This window comes from Zophobas morio, unplaced genomic scaffold, assembly GCF_036711695.1.
Source record: "Zophobas morio isolate AGI-343-1 ecotype UQ-CSIRO unplaced genomic scaffold, CSIRO_AGI_Zmor_V1 ptg000020l, whole genome shotgun sequence".
In the NCBI taxonomy this organism is placed as follows: domain Eukaryota; kingdom Metazoa; phylum Arthropoda; class Insecta; order Coleoptera; family Tenebrionidae; genus Zophobas; species Zophobas morio.
This window is the reverse complement of record NW_026972125.1, coordinates 1,686,699-1,707,615: the sequence shown is the minus strand read 5'-3', so window position 1 is coordinate 1,707,615 and position 20,917 is coordinate 1,686,699. Positions and strand designations below refer to the sequence as shown.

General features: G+C 27.8%; 1 protein-coding gene across 2 annotated transcripts in view; it reads right to left on the bottom strand.

The window, feature by feature from the left end:
• LOC135131384 (adenylate cyclase type 2) overlaps positions 1–20,917 on the bottom strand; it is a 200,326-nt gene that overhangs the window by 16,461 nt on the left and 162,948 nt on the right. For both annotated transcript variants that reach the window (XM_064059064.1, XM_064059065.1), the window contains 5 exons: positions 20,548–20,606; positions 20,298–20,465; positions 13,278–13,509; positions 13,024–13,131; positions 1–155 (listed from right to left, as the gene is read on the bottom strand). In XM_064059064.1, coding sequence (XP_063915134.1) covers positions 1–155; positions 13,024–13,131; positions 13,278–13,509; positions 20,298–20,465; positions 20,548–20,606 — 722 coding nt within the window. The remainder of the gene's footprint in view (positions 156–13,023; positions 13,132–13,277; positions 13,510–20,297; positions 20,466–20,547; positions 20,607–20,917) is intronic.

Here is a 20,917-nt window from a genome sequence, read left to right as displayed (position 1 = left end):
TTGTCGTAGTGGGGGTCGTTAAACAAGTCCATGTACCTATAGAGAATGATATGTATTATCACAGACGCCACCATCAGGCAGAGCTTGAGGAGGAAACCCATCCGAAGAAAAACGGAGATGGCCGCTAGGGAAAGCACCGAGCTGTACAAGTAGGTCTGGAACAAATGCAACATCGAAAATTATTGACCTTGGCGACATAATAATACGTAGTACCGTTGTTTAAGTATATTATAGTTGGACAACCTAATACAAATTTTACTTCACCTAAATAGTGAGCTTTAGGACTAATTTTTCGTCAACGCGCATATTCACTACAGTGAGTCAACGTATTAAGTTTATTTTACTAGAAGTCAGATGGCGCCATCAAACATTAACAAAGGCAAACACCCTTTACTCTGCTCTTATACGAGGAGTTATCCATAAATCCATAATTAACATTGTTCCGTAAACAGTAATGTGTATAAACATATATGTACAAAATATGAAAATATACTTGACATAAAAAATATGAAGCAACGCGTTGTAACGTGATAAGAAATAATTGAATTTAAATGAATTTGACGCATATTTTTATTTGACTATATCTGAAGACTGACACAGCCCCGCCCCGTAGCTAGAAAACTTATTCAGGGGGGGGGCAAGTTTGTCGACAGAGGGGGCTTCATGTAAATATTTATATTTTAATAATACACTCAGATAACTATTTTATTTTTTCTGAGTTTTTATATTTGAAAGAACATTAAAATAATTGGAAACGTCGATTTTTTACGCTAAATTTTCGTAAAAACCTGTCGAAGTCCAAAAAATTAGTACGGTACTTGGTTAAAATGCTGGTTAAAACAGAGAATGTAGATTCACAAACAGCTGTACTGCATCCAAAAATTTGTGTAGTGGCCATATAGGTAACATCCAATTTGTTTGAGTTCATTTTTTTGCATGTTTAGTACATATTTTAAAAATCCGACTTCGAAACCAAATATTTCGAAAATTTTGGTACGGAACCATGAACTCGTCATGTTTTTTTTAAACTCGTCGAGATCTGTATTTCAGAATTTTTTGTCAACTTTAACAAAAGCTCAAATTTTGGAAACCCATATAAAATTTTTGACTTTTCCCAAGCATTTTCGAAAATTACCAAAAGAATTCCTTTGTTCATCTCGATTCCCAAAAATCGTTTTGGATTCAATTTTTTTGAAAATTCTTACAATTTTTCCAGAATCGACGGAAGAAATATGGCAATTTTTGAGAAATTTTGAAAATTCCAGCTCGAAACCGAGTATTCGAAAATTTTGATCCGGAACCTTGATCCTGTCATGTTTTTTTAAGCTCGTCGAAATCTATATTTCAGAATTTTTTGTCAACTTTTACGAAAGTTCAATTTTTGAAAACCCATATAAAATTTTTGACTTTTCCCAGGCATTTTCAAAAATTACCGAAAGGGATTCCTTTATTGATTTCGATCTCCAGATGTTGTTTTTGGTTTTATTTGGTTGAAAAGTCGGAAAATTTTTCAGCAATCGCCAAACGAAATGTAATTTTTGAACTTTGAAACCGAATGTTTCGAATATCTTGATCTGGGACCATCTAAACCTTGTGTTTTTTGATTGAGCTCGTCGAGATCAACATTTCAGATTTTTTTGTGGATTTTTAGTCAACTTCAACAAAAGCTAAATTTTTGAAAATCCATAAAATGTTTTTGACTTTTCCCAAGCGTTTTCGAAAATTAGCAAAAGGGATCTCTTTATCGATTTCGATCTCCAGATGTTGTTTTTGGTTTTATTTTCTCGAAATTTGTACAATTTTTCCAGAGCCGCCAAAAGAAATGTAATTTTTGAGAAATTTTGAAATGTCGACTTTGAAACCGAATTTTTTGAAAATCTTGGTCTGGGACCATCAAGACCTTATGTTTTTTGATTAAGCTCATCGAGATCTACATCTCGGAATTTTTTGTTGATTTTTTGTTAATTTCAACAAAAGCTCAATTTTTGAAAATCCATATACATTTTTCCCAAGCATCTTCGAAAATTAGCAAAAGGGATCTCTTTATTGATTTCGATCTCAAGATGTTATTTTTGGTTATATTTTTTTGATATTTCGTCGAATTTTTCCACAATCGCATAAAGAAATAGCTTTTTTTAAAGTAACTTTTGAGATTTTTTAGAAATTTTAGGTACAAACCCAATATTTCGTAAATTTTGTTCCGGGAGCATGAACATGTTTTTCCATTAAGCTCATCGAGATCTATATTTCAGAATTTTTTGTCAACTCTAACAAAAGCTCAGTTTTTGAAAACTAAATAAATTTTGACTTTTCTTGAACATTTCCAAAAATTACCAAAAGTCATTCATTTATTTATTTCAATCTTCAGATGTTGTTTTTGGTTTTATTTGATAGAAAATTTGTAAAATTTTTCTAGAATCGTCAAAATAAACAGGAGTATAATTTTTTAGAAATTTTAAAAAGTCGACTTGGAAACCGAATATTTCGGAAAATCTTCGTCTGGGACCTTTTTTTTTGACTAAACTGGTCGAGATCTACATCTCAGAATTTTTTGTAGATTTTTAGCCAATTTCAACAAAAGCTCAATTTTTGAAAATCTATAAAAAAAATTTGACTTTTCCGACGCATTTTCGAAAACTAGCAGAAGGAATCTTTTTATTGATTTCGATCTCCAAATGTTTTTTTTTGTTTTTATTTTTTCGAAAATTCGTACAATTTTTCCAGAGCCGCCAAAAGAAATGTAATTTTTGAGAAATTTTGAAATGTCTACTTTGAAACCGAATTTTTGAAAAATCTTGGTCTGGGACCATCAAGACCTTATGTTTTTTGATTAAGCTCATCGAGATCTACATCTCAGAATTTTTTGTCGATTTTTTGTCCATTTCAATAAAAGCTCAATTTTTAGAAAATCCATATAATATTTTTGACTTTTCTCAAGTACATAGTAGGCTATGGAATAAAATGTGACATGTTCATTTTTTTATACGGTCAACATCAACGGTAGGGTGATATTGCCAAATAATATACCCTGTAAGAAAATAAAGGGGGGGCGGGTGGGGCCAGTTAATATGCTTCGGCAATCGGCATTATATTGAAATTTTATTACTAATTTGAAATTTATAATGTATAAGTCTTCCAGGGGGGGCAACCACAACTGCTAGGGGGGGCGCAGCCCCCTCTTGCCCCCCCGTAGCTACGGGGCTGGACTGACAGAAACTTTCCAAGGGTTTTTAAACTGGTATAATTGTTTAGTTTTACAAGATTAAAGTAAAATAAGATTTTAAGTAAAATTTAGATTCGTGGTGTTACAAAAATATTAACACAAAATGAAAATATATGTTCAAAGTAAATAACAGAATGACATAAACTTTCGGCGTTAACATTACAAAGAATTACAAGAGAGAAAAAACGCATAAACAACTTAAGAGGCATGTTTGTAATATCGAGTTGTTAAAGGCTGCTTTGAAGACTGTTTGTTTCTATGAAAAACAATTGCTGTTATCGGACATTTTGGTAGATTTTGTTCCAAAAATCCGAGATAACTAATTGTTTCTTGAACTAGTTTCCGTAACTTCTAAAATTTAAAAAGGATACGCCGTTCTGCTGTAATAAAATCTAGAATAAGGTCAAAATCACACTAATATTACATCTGATTTTGTTAACCACATCAATATTATTTACATTAAAATAAGTTACAGACATTGTTTGAAATGTTTATTATAGTTCGAAAACAAGATAAAATAAATAAATAAATAAATAAATAAAATGTGCACTTTATAAACTTCAGAATTTTAGTATAAAAATAATCATGTTTGAAGCTTTATTTTGTCTGTTCCATTTTATTGGGTGTATTGGGCACCTCTCGGGACATAACACCGACATCAGTGCACCGACCCAACGTTCTTCAACCGATGGGATGATTTATTACTTCCGTTATGCTGGCCCTACACACAGCGATTTGGTTTTCGGATTTTCGGCTAGATCTGCACAGTTAAAACTTTTTGCACACAGAGTATTTTGTTCACGCCAGCATCAAAAATACTACGCCGAAGGCACTTCTTCAAGTGCTATTTTTTTTAAGATGTCATATTTGTCAGCGTTTCCAAAATTTTATTCTTTGCACAGGTCAACTAATTTTTCGTAAACCGCATTTTAAAATTTTTGTTATTGTATTTTTTACTTTTTAATTTTCTAAGGCATGAAAAAATCCCTTATAGGTTTCTATGAATTTATTAACGAAATCAACTGATAACTTGCGCGCCATTTTGTGTTAATTAACACCAATAGTGATTATGATAATTTTATAATTATCATTTTAATGAAATTGTGTTCTTCACTTCGCGAACGACAGCAAACAATTTAAAATTACCGCTAGTCAAGCACCTGAAAATCCATCTCTCCCAAATATGTCTTTCTTGGCACGATTTGTAATCCGAAGTCTCCCTCCACATGCAATTTTTCGTCGCCTGAGAACTTGTTTGATCTACAGACCAAAGCTCACTCAGGCCAATATCGGCTTTAAGCGTTTTATCTATAAACCGATATTCGTTAGAGTTGATGTGATACAATACATCCACTACGAAGAACTAACCCATTTCGACCATTGGACTTTACAACGAATAAGTGAACAAAGTTCTTGAACATCTTAACCATTTAATACATAATGTGCCCGAATGACAAAATTTACATTTCAAATTGTATTATCAAATTACACCCTCCAAAATTTGTCTCGAACAATGAACAATGAAATGACGCAATCTCCAAATTTTACAATAGTAAAATTGTACTTTGGCCCCGTTTACGGTTTATGCATCCGTGTCGAGTTTTCACCTTAGACGTCGAGATTTTTGGAAAAAAAAATCAACATTTTCTAATTTATAATGTTATGTATTTAAATTTTAAAAAGTAGAATAGTCCTGACCTTGTGATTTATACCTAAATACGCTATTGGGATTTTTCGGCTTGTCGATTTCTCGATTTCTCAACTTTAAATGTCTCAGTTTTTCAATATTTCAATTTTGGGCTTTCACGATTCCTCAATTCCTTAAATTTTCGATTTCTGGATTTTTTTATTTTTCGATTTCTCAATCTTACGATGTTTCAATGATACGATTTCTCAATTTTTGTCCTCTTCAATTTTACGGTTTTTAAATATTTCGATTTTTCAATTTTTCAAATTTTCATGTTTCTAAATTTTCAGTTTGCCGATTTCTAAAGTATTTTTTTTATTTGTCCATTTCTGGATTTCCTAAAGTTTCGATTTTTTTCATCTTCAATTCCTCAATTTTTCGATTTTTTAAGATTACGATTTTTCAATTTTGCTTTTTTAGATTTTCGATTTCTCAATTTTCCAATTTTTTAATTTCTCAATTTTTTGAATATTTCTTTCAGTTATGAAAATTTTCAGTATTTCAATTTTTCGACTTTTTGATTTTTGAATTGATGGATTTTTTTTGATTTCTCGCTTTTTTCCTTTTTGGATTTTCATTTATTGTAAACTTTAGATTTTTCAATTCTGGGACTGTTAAATGCTTCGATTTCTCAATTTTTAAACTTTTCGATGTTTTAATATTTCATTTTTTAAAATTCTAGGTTTTTCGATATCTCGAGTTTTCAGTTCTTCTATATTTCAATTTTTCATTTTTCGATTTTTTGAATTTTAATTTTTGATTTTCCAGTTTTTCTTTTTTAAAATTTTTCGATTATTCAATTTTTTAATTTCTCAATTTATCGAATTCAGATGTTTCGTTGTTTTGATTGTTCGATTTCTCAATTTTTCAATTTTTAACTTTCCCTTTTCGGCTTCCGACTCCTCAATTTCTCGATCCTCCGATTTTTCGATTTCTCGAAGTCTCAGTTTTTGAATTTTTCGATGTTTCGATTTTTGGATTTCTCGGTTTTTCAATTTTTTTCTTTTGAGCTTTTCAATTTCTGGATTTTCCAATTTTTCAATGCCTCGATTTTTCAATTTTTCAAATTGAATTGGATCTCTCGATTCTTCAATTTTGCGATATTTTAATTATTCATTGTTTTAAATTTTAGTTTTTTCGATTTCTCGATTTTTTGACTTTTCAGTTCTTCAGTATTTAAATTTTTTAATTTTTCAAATTTTTGCGTTAAATTTTCAGTTTTCTGATTTCTCAATTAATCTATTTTTGATTTTCCCACTTCTCAAAGTTTCGATTTTTCAGTTCTTCAATTCTTCGATTTTTCGACTTCGCTTTATTGGTTTGTCGATTTCTCAATTTTTGGATATTTCTTTCAGTTTTGATATTTTTCAATACTTCGATTCTTTCATTTTTCGACTTCTAGATTTTTCTATTTTTTATTTTTGGATTTTCAGTTTTTTGTTTTTTATTTTAATTTCTCAATTTTTCAACTTTTTCATATTTTTCAGTTTCTCGAGTTTCCAGTTCTATATTTTAATTTTTTAAATTTACGAATGTTTAAATCTTTTGAGATCTCAATTCATTGAGATTCGGATGTAGAAAGTTCGGAAAGTAGAAAATTCGAAAAATTGAAAAATCGGAAAATTAAAAAATTGGAAAAAATTGAAAAAACAAAAAATTGCAAAATCGATAAAACGGAAAATCGAATGGAATTTGTTTTTACGATTTTTTAACTTCGATTTTTTAAATTTTTTAATCTGTATTTCAATTTTTCGATTTTTGGAATTTTCTGTCTCTCATATCTAGGTTTATCGATTTTTTTAGTTTTTCGATTTTTCCGTTCATCTTTTTTTAAGTAAATATTTCAATTTTGAATTTTCCGATTTCGGCCTATTTCGATTTCTCGATCTTTTGAAATCTCAAGTTTTCGATTTCGATTTCTTGGTTTCTCGATTTTCAAAATTTTCGATTTTTCGAGTATATATTTTAAATTTTCGATTTTTTAAATTTTCCATTTTTCGCTTTTATAAATCTTTATGTTTCAATTTCCCGATTTTTATTTTTTAATGTGTTTCAATTATTCCATTTTTGGAATTTTCGATTTCTCATATCTCAATTTTTCAATTTTAAAACTTTTCGATTTCTCGATTTTAAAATTTTTGGCTATCTCAATTTTTCAACATCGCAATTTTGGGAATTTTTCAATTTCTATATTTTTCAGATTTTCGATATTTTCATTCTCCCAATTTTGTAATTTTCGTTTTCTTAATTTTATATCACAATTTTTCATTTTTCCATTACCTTTATTCTTTCAATGTTTCTTTGGATTTTATAATTTTTTGTTTATTCAATTTTTTACATTTTCAATCTTTGATTTTTTAAGTTCTTGATTTCCAATTTTTTTATTTTTCGAAGCTTTCATTTTGTACTTTTTCAGTTTTACAATTTTTCTATTTTAAAATTTTTCGATTAAAAAATTAATGAATCGTAGAATGGGAAAAAGGAAAATCCAAAAATTGTAAAATAGAAAAATTATAGAATCTTGAAAATTGTAAAGTCCAAAAACTGTGACATTCAAACACCGAAAAATTGAAAAATTCCAAAAACGAAAAACTGAAAAAGTGAACAACTTTAAAAATTATAATTATTAGGAGTGTTACATAATTAAAATGAAAACTGGAAAAACTGCAAATGAAGAATTAAAGAAACGGGAAATTGAAAGCCGAAAATTGAAGAAATAAAGAAAATTAAAAACCCACACGAAAAATTGCAAATAGAAAATTTGACGAAATTAAAAACTGAAAACTCGTGAAATTTGCAAACTCTAAAATTTGAAACATCCAAACGTTGGAAAATCAAAAACTAAAAAATCGAGAAATCGAAAATTTTCAAAACTGAAAAGTCGAAAGATTGAAAAATCGAAATTTTGGAAAATCGAAAAACCGAGGAATTCAAACTGAAAAAAGATCGAGAATTCAAGATGTCGAAAAACCTAAATATCTAAAATTTAAAAAATAGAAAAATTACAATAACGACAAATTTAACATTAAAAAAAAACACAAAATTAAAAAGTAGAAAAATCGAGAAATTGAGAAATGGAAAAATGAAAATTTAGAAAAACTAAAGATTGAAAAGCATAAAAAAAATTAAAATCGGGAAATGAAAACGTAAAAAAAAAAATCGAAAAATTGAAAAATTTTAAATTTAAAAATTCGAAAACTTGAAAAACCGAAAAACTGAAGAAATGAAAAACTAAAAAATCGACAAATTGAAAAGTCTCAAAACTGAAAAGTCGAAAAATTGAAAAACCCAAAAATCGATTTCCGGTAAGTCGAAAAATCAAAATTTAAAAAGTTGAAAAATGAAAATATCAAAACACTGAAAAATATAGACATTCTCAAAATTGAAATGTTGAAAAATTGAGAAATCGAAAACTTGAAAAATCCAGAAATCGAAAAAAAGAACGAAAAGTAAAAACATTTTAAAATCGAAAAAACGAAAAATCGAGATGCAGGAAATCGAAAATTCCAAAATCGAAAAATTGGAATACACGTTAAAAAGGTTAAAATCTGGAGATCGAAGCATAACAAAACATAAAATCGAAAAATGGAGAATTTTAAAAATGAAAAAGCCGAGAAATCGAAATTAAAAAATTGAGACATCAAAAGATCCGAGAAATGGAGAAATCGAAATAGCCCTAAATCGAAAAACCGGAAAATTTAAAACTGAAATACACATTTAAAAGTAAAAAAAAACGATAAATCAAAATATTCAAAATTCGAAAAATCAGAAATTTTAAAAATCGAAGCATCGAAAAATCGAAATACCAAAAAAGTGAAAAATTTTAAATTAAAAAATTGGAGATATTGAAAAATCCCAAAATTGGAACAACGAAAACTTCAAAAATCGATAAATTGGAAAAAGGAAAAATCAAAAAATCAAAGAATTGATTAATAGAGAAATTGAGAAATGTAAAAATGAAAATTTAAGAAAGGATAAAATTGAAAAATTGTAAAACTGAAATATCTAAAAATTAAGTAAACTAAAAATCGAGAAATCAAGAAATCGAAAAATTGTGATTCAATTTTGTTTTATTTTTCCACAAAAATTTCGATGTCGAAGATAAAAATTCAACACGGATTCATAAACCATAGGTACACTGTTACTTTTTTTAAATTTATATAACATTTATTTGACAAAACTGTAGAACTGAAGAAACGGCAAATAGAAACATTGAAAAACTAAAAATCGAGAAAAAATTAATGAATCAAAGAACGAATTAAATCGAAAAATGTAAAGTCCAAAAACTAACATTTAAAGATCGAAAAATTAAAAAATTCTTAAAACGAAAAATTGAAAAAGCGAACAACTCTAATAAAAATTATAATTATTATTACATATCTAAAATGAAAACTACAAAACTTGCAAATCAAAAACTGAAGAAACGAAAAATTGAAAACAAAAAATTGAAAAATCCAAAAACTAAAAAATTCGAAAATATAAAATTTAAAAATCGAAAAAGTGAAAAATCAATGAATCGAGAAGTCGAAAATTGAAAAAATTGGAAAATTGAAAAATCGGTTAAATCAAAAATCGAAACATCGAAAAATCGAGAAACCGAAAAACAAAAAATCGAAAAACCAACAAATCGAAAAATGGAAACATCGTAAAATTCAAAAATTGAGACATCGAGAAATCGAAAAATCAAAAGACCAAAAAATCTAGGAGTGGAAAAATCGAAAAATTGGGAAACCGAAATAGGCCAAAAATATGGAAAAATTGATAAAGCGAGAGATTGAACAATCAAAACATCGAAACATCCGAATCTCAATAAATTGAGATCTCAAAAAATTTAAAAATTCGGAAATTTGAAAAATTAAAATATAGAACTGGAAACTCGAGAAACCGAAAAACCGAGAAATTTAAAAATTAAAATATGGAAAAGTTGAAAAATTGAGACATTGAAATATAAAACAATCGAAAAATTGAAAAATCGAAAGTATAAAAAATAAAAACTGAAAATCCAAAAATAAAAAATCGAAAATTTAGAAGTCTAAAAATCGAAGAATCGAAGTATTGAAAAGTATCAAAACTGAAAGAAAATCCAAAAATTGAGAAATCGAAAAACCAATAAAGCGAAGTCGAAAAATCGAAGAATTGAAGAACTGAAAAATCGAGAGAAGTGGGAAAATCAAAAATAGAAAAATTTAAATACTGAAGAACTGAAAAGTCAAAAAATCGAGAAATCGAAAAATCTAAAATTTAAAACATTGAAAAATTAAGATATCCTAAAACTGAAAAATGGAGAAATCCAAACATCAAAAAATCAAAAAAATAAAAATTCGAAAATCTAAAATTTAAAAATCGAAAAACTGAAAAATCAACGAATCGAAAAGTTGAAAATTGAAAAAATTGGAAAATTGAAAAATCGGATAAATCAAAAATCGAAACATCGAAAAATCGAGAAACCGAAAAGCAAAAAATCGAAAAACCAACAAATCGAAAAATCGAAACATCGTAAAATTCAAAAATTGAGACATCGAGAAATCGAAAAATCAAAAGACCAAAAAATCTAGGAGTGGAAAAATTGAAAAATTGAGAAACCGAAATAGGCCAAAAATATGGAAAAATTGATAAAGCGAGAGATTGAACAATCAAAACATCGAAACATCCGAATCTCAATAAATTGAGATCTCAAAAAATTTAAAAATTTGGAAATTTGAAAAATTAAAATATAGAACTGGAAACTCGAGAAACCGAAAAATCCAGAAATTTAAAAATTAAAATATGGAAAAGTTGAAAAATTGAGAAATTGAAATATAAAACAATCGAAAAATTGAAAAATCGAAAGTATAAAAAATGAAAAACTGAAAATCCAAAAATAAAAAATTGAAAATCTAGAAGTCGAAAAATCAAAGAATCGAAGTATTGAAAAGTATCAAAACTGAAAGAAAATCCAAAAATTGAGAAATCAAAAAACCAATAAAGCGAAGTCGAAAAATCGAAGAATTGAAGAACTGAAAAATCGAGAGAAGTGGGAAAATCAAAAATAGAAAAATTTAAATACTGAAGAACTGAAAAGTCAAAAAATCGAGAAATCGAAAAATCTAAAATTTAAAACATTGAAAAATTAAGATATCCTAAAACTGAAAAATGGAGAAATCCAAACATCAAAAAATCAAAAAAATAAAAATTCGAAAATCTAAAATTTAAAAATCGAAAAACTGAAAAATCAACGAATCGAAAAGTTGAAAATTGAAAAAATTGGAAAATTGAAAAATCGGATAAATCAAAAATCGAAACATCGAAAAATCGAGAAACCGAAAAGCAAAAAATCGAAAAACCAACAAATCGAAAAATCGAAACATCGTAAAATTCAAAAATTGAGACATCGAGAAATCGAAAAATCAAAAGACCAAAAAATCTAGGAGTGGAAAAATTGAAAAATTGGGAAACCGAAATAGGACAAATATATGGAAAAATTGATAAAGCGAGAGATTGAACAATCAAAACATCGAAACATCCGAATCTCAATAAATTGAGATCTCAAAAAATTTAAAAATTTGGAAATTTGAAAAATTAAAATATAGAACTGGAAACTCTAGAAACCGAACAATCTAGAAATTTAACAATTAAAATAAGGAAAAGTTGAAAAATTGAGAAATTGAATTATAAAACAATCGAAAAATTGAAAAATCGAAAGTACAAAAAATGAAAAACTGAAAAATTAAAGAATCGAAGTATTGAAAAATATCAAAACTGAAATAAATGTCCAAAAATTGAGAAATCGAAAAACCAATAAAACGAAGTCGAAAAATTGAAGAATTGAAGAACTGAAAAATCGCGAGAAGTGGGAAAATCAAAAATAGCTTCTTTGAGAAATCAGAAAACTGAAAATTTAACGTAAAAATTTGAAAAATTGAAAAATTTAAATACTGAAGAACTGAAAAGTCAAAAAATCGAGAAATCGAAAAATCTAAAATTTAAAACATTGAACAATTAAAATATCGCAAAACTGAAGAATCGAGAAATCCAATTCAATTTAAAAAATTAAAAAATTGAAAAATCGAGAAATCGAAAAATTGGAGGATCGAGATATGGAGGACTCGAAAGCCGAAACGGAAAGTTAAAAATTAAAAAATTGATAAATTGAGAAATTGAACAATCAAACCAACGAAACATTTGAATTCGATAAATTGAGAAATTAAAAAATTGAATAATCGAAAAATTTCAAAAAAGAAAAACTGGAAAATCGAAAATTAAAATTAAAAAAATCGAAAAATTGAAATATAGAAGAATTGAAAACTCGAGATATCGAAAAACCTAGAATTTTAAAAAATGAAATATTAAAAGATCGAAGAGTTGAAAAATTGAGAAATCGAAGTATAAAACAGTCGCAGAATTGAAAAATCTAAAGTTTACAATAAATTGAAAATCCAAAAAGTAAAAAATCGAGAAATCAAAAAAAATCCATCAATTCGAAAATCGAATAGTCCAAAAATTGAAATATTGATAATCTCGTAACTGAAAGAAATATTCAAAAAATTGAGAAATTAAAAAATTGGAAAATTGAGAAATCGAAAATCTAAAAAAGCAAAATCGAAAAATCGTAAGCTTAAAAAATCGAAAAATTGAAGAATTGAAGATGTGAAAAATTGAAAAACCGAAAATTTAGAAACGTGAAAATTTGAAAAATTGAAATATTTAAAAACCGTAAAATTGAAGAGGACAAAAATTGAGAAGTCGTATCATTGAAACATCGAAAAATAAAAAAATCGAGAAATGGAAAATTTGAAGAATGGAAGAATTGGAAAAGCCCAAAATTGAAATTTTGAAAAATTGAGACATTTAAAGTTGAAAAATCGAGAAATCGAAAAGCCGACTATTTAAGCGAAGTAAAATTTGTATTAGGTTGTCCAACTATAATATACTTAAACAATGGTAGTAGTAAGCGAGGAAAGATAAGCTCCTCCGTAGTCTAGTGGTAAGGGCACCCCCCCGACAAGCGGTTCGATTCCCACCGCAGAAGCAACATTTTTCTTCGCTTATCTTCAGACCCCTGGAATTTTCCAACTTCGCTGCAGAGTGAACCCCATCTTCTCTAATATACTTATTATGCGCTTTCTCCACCTACCGGCAAGGTCTCCATCGAGTGCTCCCCCTCCTCCTCAGTCGCATTCGTCCCATTTTTCCGCACCACCCCCTCCGAGGCGACTGGGATCAACACCGGCTGGTAATCCACCTGGAACACGGCTTTAATCGAATCTGGGTCTAATAACGGCGACAAGAAAACGCGCATCCACTCTACTGTCACCGCTAAACACCTTGCAATTTCGAGCTAGACCGAGCGGCAAAATTTATTCATGCTAATCCTTCAAGCAGACGTACCAGGGTGACGGCGGCGCAAGCCGAGATCAGGACCACCGATACGAGGAAGATGGCCAGGCGGAGGCATCTGCTCCCCGTCACCACCTCGCCGGGGGGCGAGCAGGCGCCGGGCTCGTCGGCGGGGGTGTCCGAGGGCGGGCGGGGGCTGCAGCAGCCGTCGAGCCAGCACAAGTACACGAAGACGGTGAGCACGACGAAGGTGGGGGCGAGGGTGCCGTAGAGGACGATGGTTCTGAAAGAGGGGCATAGAGTGAAGTTTGGTGCTAACGTGGTTTAAAGTTTCATTGTCGAACTGCTCCTCCAAAATTTATGAATCGGTTTTCACCCTAGATACACAGATTTTTGCTTATGTCTGACTTGTGGTTTATCAATGCATTTATAGCTTTGAGAATTACTTATACAGGGTGACCCAAAAAAATTCATCAATGAAGCAATTAATTTTTTGATTAAAATTGGTTAAAATGAATTACTATTTTAACTTACAAATGAAGGTTTTCATACAAAATTAAATGTCGGTTTTAAAAGTTTTTGTTTTCCAATTTTTTCAATTTTTCGATTTCAAAATATTTAAATCTTCGAAATTTTTAATTTTAGTTTTTCATTTTTTCATTTTTCGATTTTACAACTATCCAATTTTTCAATTTTTTGATTTTACAATTTTCAACTTCCAATTTTTTGATTGTACAATTTTACGACTTTACAGTTTTGCAACTTTTTTTTAATCCAATGTTTAAATTTTTTCATTTTTAGAGTTTTTCGATTTTTGAAGTTTCTCAAATTTCGATCCGTTTTTCGATTTTACAATTGTTCAATTTTCAACTTTTTCAATTTTTTTAATTTCAAAATTTTGATTTTTCAAGGTTTGCGTTTTTCGATTTTTCGATTCTCCAAATTTTTCAATTTTTCGATTGTTAGTCAATTTATAATTTTTAGAACTTTAAAGTTTTCAGTTTTAAAATTTTTCATTTTCAAAATTTTCAGTTATACAATTTTTCAATTGTCCAACTTTACAGTTTTTCGTTTTTTCATTTTTCCGATTTTTCAACTTTCAAATTTGTCGTTTTTTACTGTTTGCGGTTTTTCAATTTTACAATTATCCAAAATTTCAATTTTTCTATTTCTAGATTTTTAAATTTCCAAAATTTTTATTTTCTGATCTTACAATTATCGGATTGAATTATTCGAATTTTCATTTTTTCAATTTTACAATTTTCAGACTTCCATTTTATAATTTTGCACTTTTTCGATTTTTCAGTTCTACAATTCTTCGATTTCTCGATTTTTCAGTTCTACAATTCTTCGATTTCTCGATTTTTCAGTTCTTTGATTTTTCGATTCTAAATTTTTAAATTTTCAAAATTTTGATTTTTAATTTTTTAGTGTTTTTACAATTTTTTGATTTTACAATATTCCAAAGTCTCAATTTTCGATCCGTTTTTCGGTTTTACAGTTGTTCAATTTTCAAATTTTTCGATTTTTTTAAATTTGGATTTTTCAAGGTTTGCGTTTTTCGATTTTTCGATTCTCTTAGTTTTTCAATGTTTCGATTGTTAGTTAATTTTCAATTTTTAGAACTTTAAAGTTTTCAGTTTTAAAATTGTTCATTTTCAAAATTTTCTTTACAGTTTTTCGTTTTTTCATTTTTCCGATTTTTCCATTTTACAAGTTTTTGATTACAAATTTGTCGTATTTAAATGTTTTAATTTTTTTTTAATAATCCAATTTTCCAATTCCGGGGTTTTTCAATTTTACAATTATCCAAAATTTCAATTTTTCTGTTTCTAGATTCTTAAATTTCCAAACTCTTTACTTTTAATTTTTTAAGTTTTTTATTTTCTGATTTTGCAATTATCGGATTGAATTATTCGAATTTTCATATTTTCAATTGTACAATTTAGCATAGATTTTATAATTAGTTATCCAAGGTGCTCAAAAAAATTAGTGAATGAGGCCATTTTAGTTTTTGATTAAAATTCATTAAAATTATAAGGCTTTTCATAAAAGTAATAATTGTTGGTTAGGGTTTTCATTTATTAGCTTATCCAATGTTTAAATTTTTTGGATTTTTACAATTTTTCAGTTTTGCAATTTTTCAAATTTTTGGTAAATTTTTTTCGATTTTTTAAGTTTTTGGTTTTAAAACTGTTCGTTTTCCCAATTTTTCGATTTTACAATTTTCCACATTCTCAATTTTCGATCCCTTTTTCGATTTTTTGATTTTCCAAATTTTTCTATTCCTCGATTTTTAGTTAAGTTTCAATTTTAAGCTTCGGTTTTAAAATTTTTTAATTTCTCGATTTTCGTTTGATTTTCAATTTTTAGAACTTTAATTTTCAGTTATAAAATTTTTCAATTTTTAAATTTTCAGTTATACGATTTTTTAATTGTCGAACTTTTCATTCGTTCATTTTTCGATTTTTCAAATTTCCAGTTTTTTTGAATTCAAATTTGCCCTTCTGCAATGTTTTCATTTTTTTCAATAATCTAATTTTCCAATTTCGCTGTCTTTCAATTTTACAATTATACAAAATTTCAATTTTTCTGTTTCTAGATTTTTAATTTTCAAAATTTTTATTTTTAATTTTTCTAGTTTTTTATTTTCTGATTTTACAATTGTCAGATTGAATTATTCGAATTTTCATTTTTTCAGTTTTAAAATTTTCAGACTTCAAGTTTATAACTTTGGATTTTTTCAATTTTTCAATTTTACAATTTAGCATAGATTTTAGAACTGCTTATACAGAGTGTTTCAAAAAAATTAATGAAAGAGGCAATTTATTTTTTGATTAAAATTGATTACAATACAATGAACTACTATTTTAACTTAAGTATAACGATTTTCATAAAAAATTAAATTCGCAAACTCGAAACTATAATTTTTCGAAAAATCTGCATTTTTTACCTTTCACCAATTTTTTGATATCACATTTTCTTTTTCTTCAATTTTACAAATTTTTGTTTTTTTATTTTTTTTAAATTTTGCAAATTTTTCCATTTTCCACTCTTTCGATTTCATAATTTTTAATTATTTCGACTTTATTTTTTTCAATTTCGGAGTTTTTCCGTATTAAAATTTTTCAATTTTTAGATTTTTTAATTTTTCGTTTCCCCAATTCTTTATTTTCTTGATTTAATATCACAATTTTTCGTTTATTCATTTCCTTTATTTTTTCAATGTGTCTTTCGATGTTATAATTTTTCATTTATTCGATTTTTAAGATTTTCAATCTTTGATTTTCCAATTTCTCGATTCTCAAATTTTTAAAATTGTCAATTTTGCAATTTTTGAATTTCCAATTATCCGATTTTTTTTTATTTTCAGTATTTCGATTTTTCACTTTTTCAATTTTTAAACTTCTCAACCTTGAAACTGTCTGATTTTTCAATTTTTCATTTCTTTAATTTTTCAAGTTCTTGGTTTTCATTTTATACTTTTTTGTTTTTTCATTTTTGATTTTCACAATTTTACAATTTTGCAATTTTTTCATTATTCTTCAGAAAATTTGTAAAATTAAATATCGAGAAATTGAAAAATTAAACATCGAAAAATTAAAAATCGAGAAATGAAAAAATTAAAAAACCAATAAAACGTAAAACTAAAAAAATGAAAAAAATTAAAAATTATAATTATTATTACGTATTTATAATGAAAACTAGAGGAATTGTAGATCTAAAATTGAAGAAATCAAAAAGCGAAAAATCGAGACACAAATAAAATTTGGAAAAAAAACAAATCTAAAAACTGAAAAATAAAAAATTGAAAACCGAAAAATTGCAAATCAAAAAATTGAAAAATAAAAAAATTTTAAAAATGCACATTGAAAAAGGGAAAAATTATATTAGAACGCTCAAAAACCAAAAAAACTGAAGAATAGAGGACATTAAAATACGGAACGAAAAATTGAAACATTCGAAAGTTGGAAAATCGAAAAACTGAAAATTCGAAGAATTGAAGATACGAAAAATTGAAAAAATTGAAATTGGAAAAACAAAAAATTATAAAATCGGAACATTGAAAAATCGAAAAATTTTCAATTTTAGTTTTTCAAATTTTCATTTTTCCAATTTATACCTAATTATCCAGTTTTTCAATTTCTCGATTTTACGATTATTCAAATTTCCATTTTTTTGTTTCTACAATTTTACGACTGTTCAATTTTAAAATTTCGCCCTTTTTCGGTTTTTCAATTTCGATTTTACCACTATCCAATTTTCAACTTTTTGCTTTTTCACGGTTTTCAATTTCCCGGTTTTTCAGTTATTCGATTTTTCCAATTCTAAACTTTTTTTTTTATTTTTAAAATTTTTCATTTCTCGATTTTACGGTTATCCAGTGTTTCAATTTTTTGATTTTTACATTTTCTTGGTTTTGCAATTTTTCGATTTTTAGTAAATTTTCAACTTTTCGATTTTTGAAGTTTTTTGTTTTAAAATTTTTGAATTTTCCAATTTTCCAAATTCTCGATTTTCAGTTGTTCAGTTTTTAAATTTCTCTATATTTTAATTTTCAAACTTTGGATTTTTCATTGTTTGCATTCTTCGATTTTGCGATTCGCCAAAATTTTCAATTTCTGTTTTTTGTTAATTTTCAATTTTAATTGGTAGATCTTAAAAATTTTTGAGTTTTAAACTTTTTCATCTTCTAAATTTTCAGTTACACGATTTTTCAATTGTCCAATTTTACAGTTTTTAGTTTGTTCATTTTTTTAGATTTTTCAATTTTCCAAAAACGAAAAATTAACAAATCTAAAAACTGAAAAATAAAAAAATTGAAAAACAAAAAATTGCAAATCGAAACATTTAAAAATTTAAAACATACACAATGAAAAAAAGAAAAATTAGATTAGAACACTGGAAAACCGAAATATAGAAAATCCGAAACGAAAAATTTCAAAACGAAAAATTGAAACATTCAAAAGTTGGAAAATCCAATAACAGAAAACTTTTAAACTGAAAATTCGAAGAGTTGCATGTGATAAAATTGGAGAAACAAAAAACTGCAAATCGAAGAATTGAAGAAACGAAAAATAAAAAAAATAAGAAATTGGAAAAAAAGTATAAAATCGGAACATAGAAAAATGGAAAAATTGTAAAAATAAAGAAACTTAAAAACCGAAACGAAAAATTGCAAGCCGAAAATTTCAAATCAAAAATTGAAGAATCAAAACATTGAAAAATTAAAAATCGAAAAATTGGAAAGTGATAACAAAGTTTGAAAAATACAATAAACGGAAAATTAAAAAATCTAAAAGTTGAAAAAACGAAAAACTAAAAACCAAAAATTGAAGAATCGAAAAATTGGAATTAAAAATCGAAAAATTGCAAAATCTAAAAATAGAAACATCCAAAAGTCGTAAAATCGAAAAACTGAAAATTTTGAATTCATTATCAATTTAAAAGGAAAACTAAACATATTGCAAATCAAAAATTGGAGAAACGAAAAATTGAAAAATCGTGAAATTGATAAATCGAAAATTGAAAAAACGGGAAATTAAAAAAGTCGAAGATTTAGAAGAAACGGAAAATGAAATTGGAAAAGTTTGTTTTTATTGTTATCATTATTATATATTTAAAATGAAAATTAGAAAAATTGCAAATTAAAAATTGAAACAGGAAATTGAAAAATCATTAAACTGACAAACCTTTATTTGAAAAAACGGAAAATTAAACAATCTAAAAGTTGAAAATTAAAAAAATGGAAAACCGAAAAATTGCAAATTGAAAAATTGCAAATTGAAAAATTGAAAATTCCAGAAAACTAAAAAAATTTGCCTTGAAAACGAAAAATTAAACAATCTAAAAGTTGAAAATTAAAAAAATGGAAAACCGAAAAATTGAAAATTCCAGAAATCTAAAAAAAATTGCCTTGAAAACGAAAAATTGAAGTCACGAAAATTTGAAAAATCGAAAAATTGACAGGTCATGAAACTGGCAATCGAAAAACTGCGAAATCTGAAAATTGAAATTTGCATATTGTAAAACTGAAGAAACGAAAAATTGAAAAAAATCAGAACATTGAAACATCGAAAAATAATAAAAATTAAAATAATAAAAAACCAAAACGAAAAATTGCAAATCAAAAACTTGGGGAAATAAAAAACTAAAAAATCGAAAAATAAAACTGAAGAAACAAGAAAAATGAAAAATCTTGTATATTCTTCTAGGTAATTTAGTTGACCGTATTTTTTTATTACTCTTTCTAGAGTTCGACCAGTTATCGATTTAATTTTTTGCTTTGAATAAAAACTTGTACGCATCTCTCAAACTTCACCAAAAATAAAATGTTTTTATCCATGTAAAAGCAAACACTAATTAAATAAATTTTTGTTGCAAAGTTCAAAGGTGATATTTCAAAATTATGGTAATACCCGAGATTACTTTGTACTTTGTTTAATGTTAATAACAAACAAAAATACATCCACGAATCCTGCGTATTTTTTCACTATTACTCACGAACCACCCTGTACAACGAACCCGCAGCTGTCCATCCCGACATCCCCATTTCCCACTTAAAAACCCGCAACTGTCCTCCTTTCATCCTTAAAAGCACCCTTATTACGATAAAAGATCCGTCATAAAAATGAATAATTAATTCGAGTGTTTCACCACCGCGCCGTCGACGAAATTTCTCAACCCCTAATTACTTTAGAAGGTGGCTTTTTGCATAATAATCAAATGAGTGCGGATAAATCTGCATATTTAATTATGAAATTTCAGGAATTAAGCCACTTTTAAGTATTTCGTGCGGCGTGTCCGTGCACCATGCTGAAAGCGAATTTACTTTAGGCACCAAAGAAGCTATCTGTGCTTCATCAAGGGTTTAGCGAGATTATTTAGGACAGGTGATTACCTACAAAACGCGTGTGAGAGCTTGTCTGGGAGAGGAAATTGTAGTTTAGGGTAAATGAAGCGCGAAGTTAATGTCGTATCGACAAAATAAAACAACACTCGATTTCGTCTGTTCTTTTTGTTCAATTTGCGAACGAAAACACCGGAATTTTCCTGCAATCATTTTCTTACCGTGGAATCGTAGCCACCTGCATGATGCACATGGCCAGGAACACGCAGCTGGCGAAAGCTATGTAGCACCGGAACTCCGCGTCGGGCTGGCTCCGGTACTCGTTCTCGATCTTCCTATTCCGGAACCACAGGAGCGCTGGATGCAAATCTTCGCTGTTCCAGGACTTCCTGCGAAAATTCGAAGGGGAAACGAGAAATGAAATCGCGGAGGAAATGAAGACGGAGTTGCTGCAATCGTTAACACACTCACTTGCACTCCAAACACGTGTTTCGGTCCGGCAGGAGGTTAGACTCAATCATGGCCAGTGTCTGTGGAAACAAATTGGTTTAAGCTCGGCGGTGGCGGCGTGTGAAGAAGCGGAAAGCGGAGAGGACGTCGAAAAAGTAGCGTTTTGTGCAAACACAAACAGGATAACTGAACAATTTGAATTTCTCGGTTATATTATATTAAGTAGTTTGTGAGGGGTACTTTTTGGACGGCCCCGTTTTAGGCTAAAGGCGTCTAACTACGAGAACTTTGTCATTTTAAGCTCGATGCTGATTGTTAGTGCGTCAATCATAGAAACCGGGTATGCAACCAGTTAAACGTCGTTAAGTCACTAATTCTAGACAAGTGGAAG